At 38.5% G+C, this 12593-nt stretch overlaps 2 protein-coding genes across 2 annotated transcripts in view; one reads left to right on the top strand and one right to left on the bottom strand.

Annotated features, from left to right (window-relative positions):
* Window positions 1-1072: 1072 nt before the first annotated feature.
* The window catches only part of atp8b3 (ATPase phospholipid transporting 8B3), a 44400-nt gene continuing 32879 nt past the window's right edge, over window positions 1073-12593 (top strand). Inside the window, exon 1 of the mRNA XM_053431481.1 lies at window positions 1073-1479. The gene's annotated coding sequence lies outside the window, so the exon portion shown is untranslated. The remainder of the gene's footprint in view (window positions 1480-12593) is intronic.
* Window positions 4623-10730, bottom strand: LOC128448707 (nuclear factor interleukin-3-regulated protein). The gene is made up of 2 exons (XM_053431482.1): window positions 10625-10730; window positions 4623-7072 (listed from the first exon to the last, which is right to left on the bottom strand). Exon 2 carries the CDS (start codon window positions 7036-7038, stop codon window positions 6373-6375), a length of 666 nt encoding a protein of 221 aa, XP_053287457.1. The 5' UTR covers window positions 7039-7072; window positions 10625-10730; the 3' UTR covers window positions 4623-6372.

Here is a 12593-nt window from a genome sequence, read left to right as displayed (position 1 = left end):
GGCCTGGGAGATACAGATCTACACAGCACATTAAAGACACAAGAAGACATTAACACATCCTCACAATAACTATCAAATTACCAAGCAAACCTAGTTATAAAAGGATGAATAATCATCTACTTTATTCTGAACAAGAAAAACATGACCTAAAGTAGTTAGTTTGAATACCACGAGTCTTCAATACAGCGTCAGTGCTCTTATAACACAGATCAGGAAATGACATGAACACCATTTCTTTAAATGCAATAACAAAAAAGTTAATGTTTAATCATATGAGTTAAGTGATGAATAAGTAAGAGTACCAAAGTAACAGGGCTCAAGGATTTACCCCTGTTAAAAACAAGTCTGACTCATCTGACCACATCAGGGGTGGGGGACTTCTGGGGCCTCCAGACTGGAGGAGGGCCGCAAGACAGTCTGATCTGGCAGAGGAGACAAATACAAATACGCAACTCAGAAACACAAACACACACAAAATTCTCCTTACAGCAAATACTGTATCATAAGAAAATAGTGGACCTCAGGATGGTGTCATTGCCTGTAAGGTCACACTCAAGGTGAACAAATCAAATGAAACCAAGATTTGGAAGAAGAAATAATAAAAACTAGCAAATGGGCTTGTGGGTTGATGAAAAAGACGAGCGTCATTACAGCTGGAAACACTGAAATGTTTGGACACAATGAGATGCACACTCACGATCGCTTGCTTATTGGGTATTTTCAGTCTCAACCTCGTCTTCCCCGATTTATAACATGTCAATTTGTTTTGAAGAACTATCACTGAGCAGATTATTGATATACAATGAGGTATTGAAAGGACACTTGAGGACACTGCAAAAGAAATTCCAATTTCCTCTCTGGTCTGTGATTATACTGACAACATCACCTCCGGACTCATCATTTTTATGCATGGATCACTTCTGACTTGGGAGAAATAGTCTGTGCTAACCACGCATGCTATGACAAGAGCAACTGTGTGACCTCCTGGGACTCCTCCAGGAACTTAATGAATAATTTTACGACGTGACAAGCAAACAAAAAGAGCGGCCCATATTTGCTTTAGCTAGTTAAATGGGACCAGTTTAAGTGCTAGAACACTAACCTGAGGCTAGAATTTGTTTGGAAAAACCTACAACTGTGAGCAGGAGTCTTGCAAAGCGAGTATTTTCTGCAACTCAGCAAATGAAAGTAAACGCTCTGCTTACAGTTGATACCTGCAGGCGGAATGGTCATGTGAAATGGGTTCTCCAGGTTTTTGTTGTTAGGGGTAGTAGAGCTGAACGACCATCCGAGCTGAACGACCATCCGAGCTGAACGACCATCAGAGCTGAACGACCATCGGATCATTTTTAAAATGATCTTCAAGACTTTCAAGACTGACTGATCGCAATGCAGGAAACCATCTGGAAGTAGCAGCGCCATCCCTACCATGTGACATCAGAAGCCGCACCAAAGAGGAGAGAACAGAACTTTAAATAGGTTTGTGTGACATGTGTCTTTGAAGAATATTATAGTGAGCCTCGATATGAAATGGGCTCCAAACTCTTCAACACTTTTTTACACTTCTGTTGCTATTTACTGTTCTTATGGCTTTTGTATCTTATTCACACATGTTGGTTTCATAATAAGTCGCTAAGCTGTTTCCCTTCTTGTTGTCTCGATCCAAAATCTAAATCACTCGCTCCTGCTCAGCATTTTTATCTGATGGAATGATAAGATGAGGCGTCTGCGTTCTCATGTCTCCACTCATTCCTTCAGGTTCTCTTCTTCTTTTCACAGCTCATATCCTTCACCATATTTTTACTCATTTAAATTTCTAGTAGTTCTGAAATTGGAGAAGAAAAGGATAGTGACAAGAATGTCTTGAAAGCTGCTTTGAAACAACATGATGTGACTCAGACTGAGATTCTTTCGAATAACCCTGCTCACAGCTTTTCCTCTTAATGTTTCACTTAAATGAATGAAAGGCATATTTACTCCATAGGGTTGTTATTATTGTTCATTTGTGTGCATTCATCAAAACACCAGTAGCAAGAGTAAAGAATTAAAAATTGTTTTGCATAAAGATGTTCATCAAACAATAATGTTAATGTTACCCTCATTGAACTTTACTTACTGAAATTGAAATAAGGTTCTCCCTGTTAAATTCAAATTAGACCTTTAGCAAAACACATGTTACAGGGAAATGACTCTCTATTCCCTTTTTCTTTGTTCTGTGTATCAGAGGTGACTGTGTGACCTATGCATTTCACATGAGGTGTCATCAACCAAGCATGACACACTGACTAACACTGTCAGACTGTGAAATTAGGATATTAATCACATGCGTCTGCCCTACATGTTATACATTTCATTTATTTAAATGTATTTATATTTAAAAGTATAGATAGCAGTGGTAAAATGCACAGTACTCTGAAACCCTCCTTTGAAGGAGCTCTAATATTTGCATGAGAGACTAAATGTACTGACACCTAAGTTCTTCTTTAACAAAGGTATTTCCATCTACATGATGTAAAGTCTGATAGGGTACGGCAATGGGGGTGTGTGTGTTTACTCTTGTACTCGTATCATTGTGAGGACCAATTTGGGCCTACAACCTACGAATGAGGACATTTTGGCTGGAACTCACTTTCTGAACCATCTTTCAGGACTGTCTGGGGGTTAAGACTTGGTTTTAGGGTTAGGTTTAGAATGAGGTGTACGTTAGGCTTTGGGTTAGGGCTTTGGTTATGCATTTAGTGTCCTTACTAAGGTAGTACAAACAGTGTGTGTGCGTGTGATGACACTTTGGGTGTCACACCGGTGTTGAGACGAGGTGGTCTATTTGGAATTATAGTGGTTAGTAGGTGTTGAACAAACAATTGACCTGCAGATCAGAAGATAAGATGAAATAAAGCATTTACCAATAGGTTCATAAGTTTCCTATGTCACTAGGAAAAATAAAGTAACATTACTGTAAAGTCAGGTTCTGTGTTGCTTTTTGTGAAACCGCTAACTTTGAACTGGCTGATAATTTAAACCCCTTGATATCTGATGATCATTTTAATGTTGTTACAGCAACCGAGACCTGTAAAGCAGTGGTTGAACTCAAACATTTAACTTAATTGAAAATACACATGAATAGAAATTAAGTTGCTCAAGTAAGAGTTAAATTCATGCATAAACATGAGTAAAAGTAAGTTAGTACTTGCTTTTAAATGTATTAAAAGTCAAAGTTCTTGCTAGGTCTAGTGGTAATACAAGACAAGTACAGACTTGAAAATACTATTCATTATTACTTATTGTGCAAATGCAATGCAAACTAGACAAATAGAGCTTCAGCTCTGTAGGAGTTGGTGTCTGTACAGTGTCTGTTGGTTGGGGTGTTTTTGTTTTTGTTAGCAAGCAGAGGTGTAAAAAGTACTGAAATATTGTACTCAAGTAAAAGTACCCTTACTTTGATGAGATTCTACTTAAGTACAAGTAAAAGTACCCATCCAAAAATTTACTCAAGTAAAAGTAAAAAGTAGTTCATTTAAAATGTACTTTAAATAAAAGTTACTTAGTTACTTCCAACAACTTGATGGGGGCCGCTCCTATACAGTGCAAAAAGGACAAGGGGTCATAAATCCAATCCAAAAACAGTAATTTTTAATTAAAGGAGAATCTTTACATATATAAGTGCAATGACATAAAAAATTTCAAACACTAAACATTTAACATGTCAACACAACATTTAAGAAGTTCTGGGAGGACATGTCAAGACATGAACCACATGACAGCTAAAATAAAAAAGTTAAAAGGCCGCTGTCCCACTGTATATTTAAACTTTTGGTTAAACTTTGGTCCACCTTTAAGAGCACTAGTCTACAAACTCTTGTTGAGTTTGAACAGCAGTGAACAGCATCCAGCACAGCCGAAGAGTCGCTCGCAGGCGGCCGAGGCAGGTAGGCCAGTAGGCTATTGAGTTTCAGGCAGTGTTGTTCAAAAGAACGCGTTCATTAAACACGTTCATTTTTATGAGAACGTTGAACTGAACGCAACTTAATGACAAATAATGAATTTGAACGGTGAACATGTTCATATTATCTGAGGTATTATCTAGCTAAAACGTTACGGAATGTTTTCCTTCTCCTGAGGAGAGACGCTGTCTAAATCGAACGCTTGCACCATGTCGTTGCGATCGTTGTTGTGTTTATTTGAAAATAAAGCAGTCCTACCGGTCAAAATACCGTCTGAAAGTTACAATTCCGTTTTTTGTGGAAAATCATTTGAAAAAAAAAAAATAAGGGGGGGGGGGGGGGGGGCGCCAGGGTTGAAGCTTGCATAGAGCGCCAAATGTTCTAGGGCCGACCCTGTGTAGCGCAGTGATTCTCAAACTGCGTGGTGCGGAGGCATAACAGGTGGGGCGCGCGACCAGGAGGGGAAAATGCGGGGCGGAACTTATATTATAGCTGAACTAGTGTGTTGACGTCCGCATTTCTTTAACGACGGGGCAGTAAACAAATCGTTCTTTCGCCGGGGCCAGGGGTCGACAACCCGCGGCTCTTCAGCCGCTCTGCAGTGGCTCCCTGTGCAGTGTTCTGCATGTCGCGCATATTTTTCGCGAACAGTGAACTTTACGATAAGTTTTCATATGTTGAACATGCATGTTAGGGAATCGCATCCACTCTATGCAGCATCTACCACTGCAGTGAGAATTGCCTTGCGCCCTGAACTATGTTTTTTTTTTTACTCAGTAACGGATGTAATTTCCAATGTAGCGAAGTGCAATACTTCAGTCAACATCTACTTAAGTAAAAGTAAAATTACCCATTTAAAACTCACTCAAAAAACTACAAAGTACACAAAAAACTACTCAATTACAGTAACGTGAGTAAATGTAATTCGTTACTTTACACCTCTGTTAGCAAGATTACACAAATTAATGAATAAATGATTCCATGAAACATGGTGGGAGGCTGAAGTAAAAGTCAGGGACAAAGCCATTAAATAAATACAAATTTAGACAAATTTAGGTAACTATGTGTGCAGCCTAAATCTAAGGGGCCATTCTGTGCCTCTAGCATATTGAAAGATTCAACACACTGTTTTCACATTATGGTAGAAGCTGAATATATCTGCCCACACAGGAAAATGACATCATGCTTCAGTGTTTCCATTTAGAGGAGGGTTGCAACTACATCCCAGGTGAAGGCTTATAAATGACAATATATAAAAATGTAAAAATAATTGAGCGACATGTTTTCAATATTGCTTTTCAGTCTATGAAATACTTCATTTTACAACTAAAGTTTTGTAAATTCATGGTAAAATCATCTTACTGGTCAGGTGTTAAATGATTCCAGACGCTAAGCCACAATATCTCTTTGAAAGTTTATTGTACACATTACATATCTACATGGATCTGTGTTGGGTGACAGAGTGAAATGAGAGGTCAGAAGGTAAAGGCATCTATAGCAGTCTGTGATGTTTCATGCTATTTTGGATAAAAATTGAAAAGGCATGAGCAGAGGTGGTATGTAACACTGTACTTTTACTTCATTACTGTAATTAAGTTTTTGCATGTATCTGTACTTTACTGAAGGAGTTTTATTTTCAAGTAACTGTCACTTATATTCAACAACATATATCATATACTGTATATATATTTCTAAACGTAATTGATAAAGAGAGATGATTTGATCCACTGATCCAATCAGATCAGACAAGTAACATTAGACCCCGCCTCCTGCAGCAAGTACTTTCACTTTTAATAATTTATTATATTTAAGACTAAGTACTTAATTATTACTCAAGTAGAAAAGTTAATGTGACACTTTTACTTCAGTACATTATGTCCATTTACTTGAGTACAATGTTTGAGTGCTTGCTCCACAACTGGGCATGAGCATTGTTTTTCTGCTTGATGTGGCTTGATTATTTGCAGTCCTCCGAAGTAAGAAGGTTGAGCTAAGATCTGTGGTTACTGTGACCTCATTCAAAACCCCCACGCTTTAATAAAGCTCTATTTTCGGGACGTAGGACAGCGTGCTGCAAATGCTTACTGACTTTTCGGGGCGTTAATATATTGTTTGTTTGGTTGTAGTGTGAATGATCAGAATGTAGAACTGTGAACTTCAGAGGTCGATCAGATCACAATTTGGCCTCAATGCGTCTTGGGTGCATGTGCTCCTGTCCGACTGCAGTCGAATCATCCAAAATGTGTTTTAATGCCAGTTGTTAATGTTTGCTACGACACAAAACAAGGATTGTGTGGAGGTTTAATCGTTTTTTGCGGTGCTTCTTTATAACACAGCATACATGTGCCATCACTTTACAAAAATAAATGGGGGAATAAAGACAAATACACTTTCTTTCTCCCCATCAATCCAACAACAGCAGATTGGACAGTCAGTCAGAGATGTTTATATGTTTGCTGGCGATTTTTCGAGGCGGAGTGGAGCGTGACATGGACAGCACCCCAGGGACCTGCTGCTCCTCCTCATCTGAGGTGACTCTCCTAGCGATGGGTTTCAGCAGAGAAGCTCCCGGCTGGGTTGAATGGGTGGGCGAGAGAACGAGGGGAGAGACAAGGCCGGAGCTGCTACCACCGCCACATGTGTTTAAGTATGGATAACCTCTCATGGTATGGAGGGCATATGCAGGAATGAAAAGTGGGTGAGAAGGCAGAAAGGTAGAGTCTCTGACACCCCTGTAGTAGTCCCTCTGCAGGGGCATGTGGTGCTGCAGGGGGTTGTTCTGTTGAACAGTGTGTGCTGCAGGGCGAACTAGGCCAAAGTGGAGCTTGATGGCCATTAATTCAGCACTGAGTCTGGCATTTTCTTCTTTCAAGGCCATGAAATGAGACTCCAGCACGTAGTCGTGTATCCTTCTCTTCACCCGGGACCGTTTGGCTGCCTCGTTGTTCTTTTGACGTTTCTCCCAGTAGAGGGCATCCTTCTTCTCCTCAGATATGAACTCCCTTTTGCGACGGGGCCCTTTCTGCAACAGGTCATTTTCCACTTGTAAAACATGGCTGTCATGGCCTCTGTTAAAAGCTAGCGAAAGATGCTCCATGGTGAATGAACTATTAGTAACAAACAACAGCGACCTGAAATCAAAAAGAACAGAGGAAGCTTTTTAGTCTGGTGTCGGAGCCTGAGGGATACAGCCACTTCGTTCTTGTGTAACCTTATCTGATGTTTACCTCATCTTGCTGTTGGTTTGTTTGTTCTTCACTGAAGTGTATTAGTAGAATTGGTTACTTTGATGTTGAGGTTTATTCATTATGAGAACAACAAAAAGCCACAGGTAGTGGTGCGGAACCAGGCTCTGTACTCCCCAAGGGCCCCAGGAGCTCATAACTCAATTATTTTTCTTTTCAAATGAATGTCTTTTCACTGTCACAGTTATATCAACTCAGCATATAAAATTCTACTGTTTTCCTTAGACCTCTCACAGTATTTCTGAAGTGTTGTCGGTCTGATCCCCCTCGAAAGGCCCTTTGACCTTTAGTTACTGTTTTCATGCGACAACATAACACTACATGAGTAGTTTGACATAGAATACTACAAGTGGCAGAAATATCTAATGAAGACCTCTGATCTGCTGTGAATTTGATTGGTTGGTTTCACTCTAATAAAGTCTTCACTCCCAAAGAAAACAAAAATATGTTGTATGGATATGTCTGAAGTGGAGAAGCATTGACATTTACTTGTCACGTCCACCAAGGAGGTATATGTTTTCACATCTGTCTGTTTGTTGTTTAGTTTGTGAGCAAGATTATACAAAGAACTGCCTGACGGATTGTTTCTAAACTTGGTGGAAGGATGCAGTCCGATTATGAAAGAACTCTGAAACTGAAAGTCGCGACCTGGTGGATTTAACTGTTGCTTCGTAAGTGTGAAGGCTTTTCTCAGCCACTTTATGGTAACAAAAAGAGCTAGAAATGAGTAACTAGTACCAATGTGTGTCTGAGAATTTAATGTGGCCTCAGCTAAACACAATTACTGACAACATGACTCTTTTGTGTGCAACTCTGTCTCACTCCAACATTCAAACCCACCCCCGAACCTCACCTCCCACCTAACTCGACCACATGAGATGAGGTGTCAGGACACATCTGGTCGACTGAAGAAAGTCTAATACATCTGAGCATCAGTCTGCAATTGTCTAATAAGAGTTCATATAGGTGCAATTATATAATTTATATTTCCTTCATCAGCCACTGTGCTGGTCTGATTCACACATTGTTTAGAGATCGCTATAGTTTGTAGGGATAATCTGACATATTAGATGTTTTCTAAATGACATATTAATGATATTGTGTCCTATTTCAAATAAGCAATACACAATCTGAACTGATGATGATGCACAAACCTTTTTGTTCCACTAGAGAAATTTCTTTTTCACAGGGTTTTCTTTTGCAGAAACTTGTTCCAGTTGAGTGGAGATGCAGTTAATTGTGCTTGTTATCTATAAATTATATAAATTCAACTCTCAACCATGCAAGGACCCAGATCTGCTTATTCGACTGTGAGACTGACAGTGTTGTGTGTCTCTCTCTCCCCCACCATCATCTTTAATCTAAGTATCCACCCTGTCATCACTTCCCCTTTCCACCTCTTCTATCAACTTGCTTCACTTCATATACATTCTAGGGACATAAAGGCAACCATACAGGGTTTGTCCATTTTGTTATCCTGACTCTCTTTCTTTTTTAAACAAGACAGAGAGAATTAAATGCAGCTTTAAATTGATTATTTCACTTGGGTTTGTGGGTTGTTTGGTTGAACATTGAAATATAACCACAGCGGCCTCCTGACAGAAACGCACACAGACTGACTGACACATGTGCCCCTCGCTCCTTATATCATGCAGAAGAGGTGATGGCTGATATAGTTTTGTCTCTAGTCAGACATCACAAACTACTTGATGCATGTCACACCTCGTGAATGAGCTGCAAAAAAGTGTCACTTACGATTTCACACATTTAGAATTTTGGCTCAAACCAGAACCTCACAGGCCATTATCTCATTAATGATCAAATAGTTTCCTGTGTGATCTTCTGAAAGTATCTTTCCACTCACTGATTATCTATTGTCATACTTTGATGTGCCAGTGAGACTCTTGCCACAGGCATCAAAACTGAAGTTTCAAAGAGAGCGTGCGCCCTGTGTGCTGTGGTGTGTACGTACACAAGGTTAAAAATATTCAGGCCTGTGCCCAGCGAGGACCAAACTCCTGTAAGACCACATATTTGTATCTCTGTGTGAGAACGTGCACACTGCATGTACCAGTGTTTGATTCACTGGTATATGCAGCAACAGCAGGAAGAGAGAACAATAATCATACAGTGACACTGCTCACTACTCTGCTGCTGCACATATGCACCTGTTTCACAGTGACTAATTTTAGCCTGTTAGCCTTTAGTAATGAACTCTCAAACTTCTTCTTTTCTCACACACAGTGCTGTGCACTCTGTCACCCATTGTAAAAATAGTGGTATTTCCTAAACTGCCATCGGGGGAAATTCAAATTAATGAATGCCCTCCTGGGGGAACTGGCACAGTTCTCTGTTAATACATCCCTGAAGGACAGAATAAATAACTAATTCAATAAAAGTATGTGCGGCATTGACCACAATATTGTCACTGTTCTTGCAGAGCAACAGATGTGGTGTCATAGATGAACACAAGATAAATGAGCAATATTATGATCAATTCTGTCTTTTACCAAGATAAAATAGATATGGTGTTTTACTACCGAGAGCACACACAAGATGAATCCTAAAAATCGAAAAAGTCGTTCTGCCTATAATGCAGGGTAATTTACAAGTTTTTAATCCTGACCCAACGAAAACTCTTGATATGAACTTTTTCCTAAAGGGCTGAAAGGTTTCATATAGAACAGAAACTTATAGTTCTCTGTTTTCGTTCTGTGTTAAAACAGAAAAGTCAGATATTGATGTTTCACTTACAACGACGCAAACAGATTATTCCACAGTGAGATCCATTTAGCTTTGTTTTGGATCGTCCGGACGTAAAGTCATCTCCAAGTGGATCAGGTGACTTGGGATTATGTTTCAAAGTAATGTGTAAACTAACTAACTTAAATCGATCAATCCATTAAACACGATCTAATCCCATTGCACACTGATGACACTCTGACTTATTTCTCATATATTTACAATTGTAGTAAAATGTTCCTCTTCACATAATAAAAGTAACAATAACAGTGCAAACAGAAAAGGGCAATAACAGATTATTTTACAAGTAACATTGAAACTGTTGAAAGGTTCGGTTAATTACACCGGGCCTCAGTGAGTTCGTGAAAAATGACCAACATCCTTTTGTGAGGTGGACTCACAAAAGAAACCCACAAGAAATACAAACAGACAAATCTGTAATCTGTCAGATTTGACTTTTCAAAAGTAACTCTTCCTCTTTCTCAAACATTTTCTTGCCAGATAATATGGCAACATTTTCAGGTAATAGGTTACAAATAAATACATTTTAGTTGATAGCATATATTTATGTGTCGATATATACACATACATACTGATAGTGCATGTATAAAAGCCTTCAGTCACTAAGCCTGCCTATACACACATACTCTTACATACATTGTCCCAAATCCCTTCAGAAAGAGTGGTGGGCCTTACCTTCAACTGCTGCGTGCAGAAAGTCCACTGCTGCTGAGGTGACTGCGATCTGACGCCCTCACCCACGACTCATATACAACTGATACACACTGAACTGTGTCTCATGCGATTGATGCACTTGAAAGCAGAAGGTGGCTCCTCACCTTTCAGTCCTACCTTCTCTCTCTTCTCTCTCTTCTCTTATCTCTCTCTCTTTTCTGTGTGCTTTTCTGTTACTCTGGCTGTCCATCTCCTTTGTCGATCTAAGTAAATCAGTGCTGTTGAATTTAATTGTATTAGCGGTTTCGTTGTGTTGGGTTTGGTGTGTGATATGTGCCCGATCAGTATGTGTAGTTTTACCTGTTGCAACGGCACGCACATTTTAAAGTTTAGACATTTTACAAATAGCCTTTCCAGGAAAAAAAAAAATCTAGTAACAGCCGTACTAGAGTAAGCCATAGTAGCGTAGTAATAGTAGTAGAAGAAGTAGTATAAAAGACAAAGCCACAACCCCCAGATGTGATCTGAGTGTACAGAGCAGAAAAGTGAAGTGACTGAAGTGTTTCCCTCTGGGTGATAAATAAATCATCGGAACCTCAGATTCACAGAAAAATTAGAGAAGTGTTAGTCATCAGTGTCAAAGTGCCCATGATTTGTTCCCACGTCTAAATGTCGTAATATTCTCTCATAAATCTGAGACTGTGATCACTACAGAACCACAATTTATCATAAACAAACAAATTAAAACCAACTTTTGGAATTTCAACATGTGCTGTGGTCATTTTACTCCAACCCCCATTTCTATGTATAGAAGCTGAAGACAAGTAAGATTTTTGCTTCCTGTTCTGATGTACTAAGGACGTTAATATCCACCAGAGGCCCATGAGATCATCTTACTGTCGTCATACATATCAGCCGAGGCACATCTAAAACTTAAATCGTTGGGTTCCAGTTTTAAGACGAAACGTGTATATGTTCAGATGTCTTTTCAATCTGAATGTCTGTCACAGTTTTATCATCACAACGACGCAACAAAGTTCACTGATCAGACACAACATTGAAACCATTTATAGGCTTCTTATACTTTTTTTTATGTTGTTGCTGATCGGATAATATTAGATATATGATTTTTTTTTGACCCAGAGTTGTTGATTTATTGAATTCCCGATTTTGCTACCAGTAAAAAAAATGCATGTGCAGAAAACATATCAAATGTGATGTAAAACCTTTTTTTTTTTAAAAGGTTGATTGATTTTTAAAATCTGTCATAAATATATGGAAGTCTCATCAATGTGCCTATAAAATAATACCTCGGTTCTAAGGCATTTCTTTTATTTAAAATCAGAGTAAATGATTAATACAAATCAATTGTTTACATAATTTACTCTTACAAAGTTGCATAGTCCTCATACTAGAGCCAGAAATCATTTTGTTTGTCTTCTAGCGCCCTCTTTCGGTGTCTTCAGGTACATACACTTCTGCTGTCATGCTTTTATCAGTGTATAGTTGGATGACTGTAGCTTTCCCTAATTTAAACTACCACCAGTTTTACTTGATTCTTTTCAGAAGCCTTTTCAGAATCATAAGTAGAGATTATGATTCATAACTAGATATATTATAAAATTATGTTATTGTTGTAACTTCTACTAAAAACACATATGATGTAAAAATGTTATCTATTATTATTATTATTAGTAGTAGTAGTAGTAGTATTATTTCATTTTATTTTTTATCCTGTGGGGACTTGAACTTTATTTTTATTGAAACACATCTACAAGCTATCCCTTTATTCTGTATTGGTCTTTCTATTCACTTTCCCCCTTTTATTTTTCCCGTTTGATATTAAGGTGGTTGAATCTCCTGATTTATATATATATATAAATGTTACTGATCATATATATATATATATATCATATATATATATATATGATCAGTGACCAATTACATTTTTCATCAAAGGTGAAAGGTGAAAAATATCTAACATGCACGT

Source organism: Pleuronectes platessa, chromosome 9 (genome assembly GCF_947347685.1).
Source record: "Pleuronectes platessa chromosome 9, fPlePla1.1, whole genome shotgun sequence".
In the NCBI taxonomy this organism is placed as follows: Eukaryota; Metazoa; Chordata; class Actinopteri; order Pleuronectiformes; family Pleuronectidae; genus Pleuronectes; species Pleuronectes platessa.
Note: the sequence above shows the minus strand (reverse complement) of the source record. Positions and strands in the feature narration are given on the sequence as shown.

Bases quoted from the DNA above. Each gene is read 5' to 3' on its own strand.
- LOC128448707 (XM_053431482.1), bottom strand. From the start codon at position 7,038: ATGGAGCATCTTTCGCTAGCTTTTAACAGAGGCCATGACAGCCATGTT.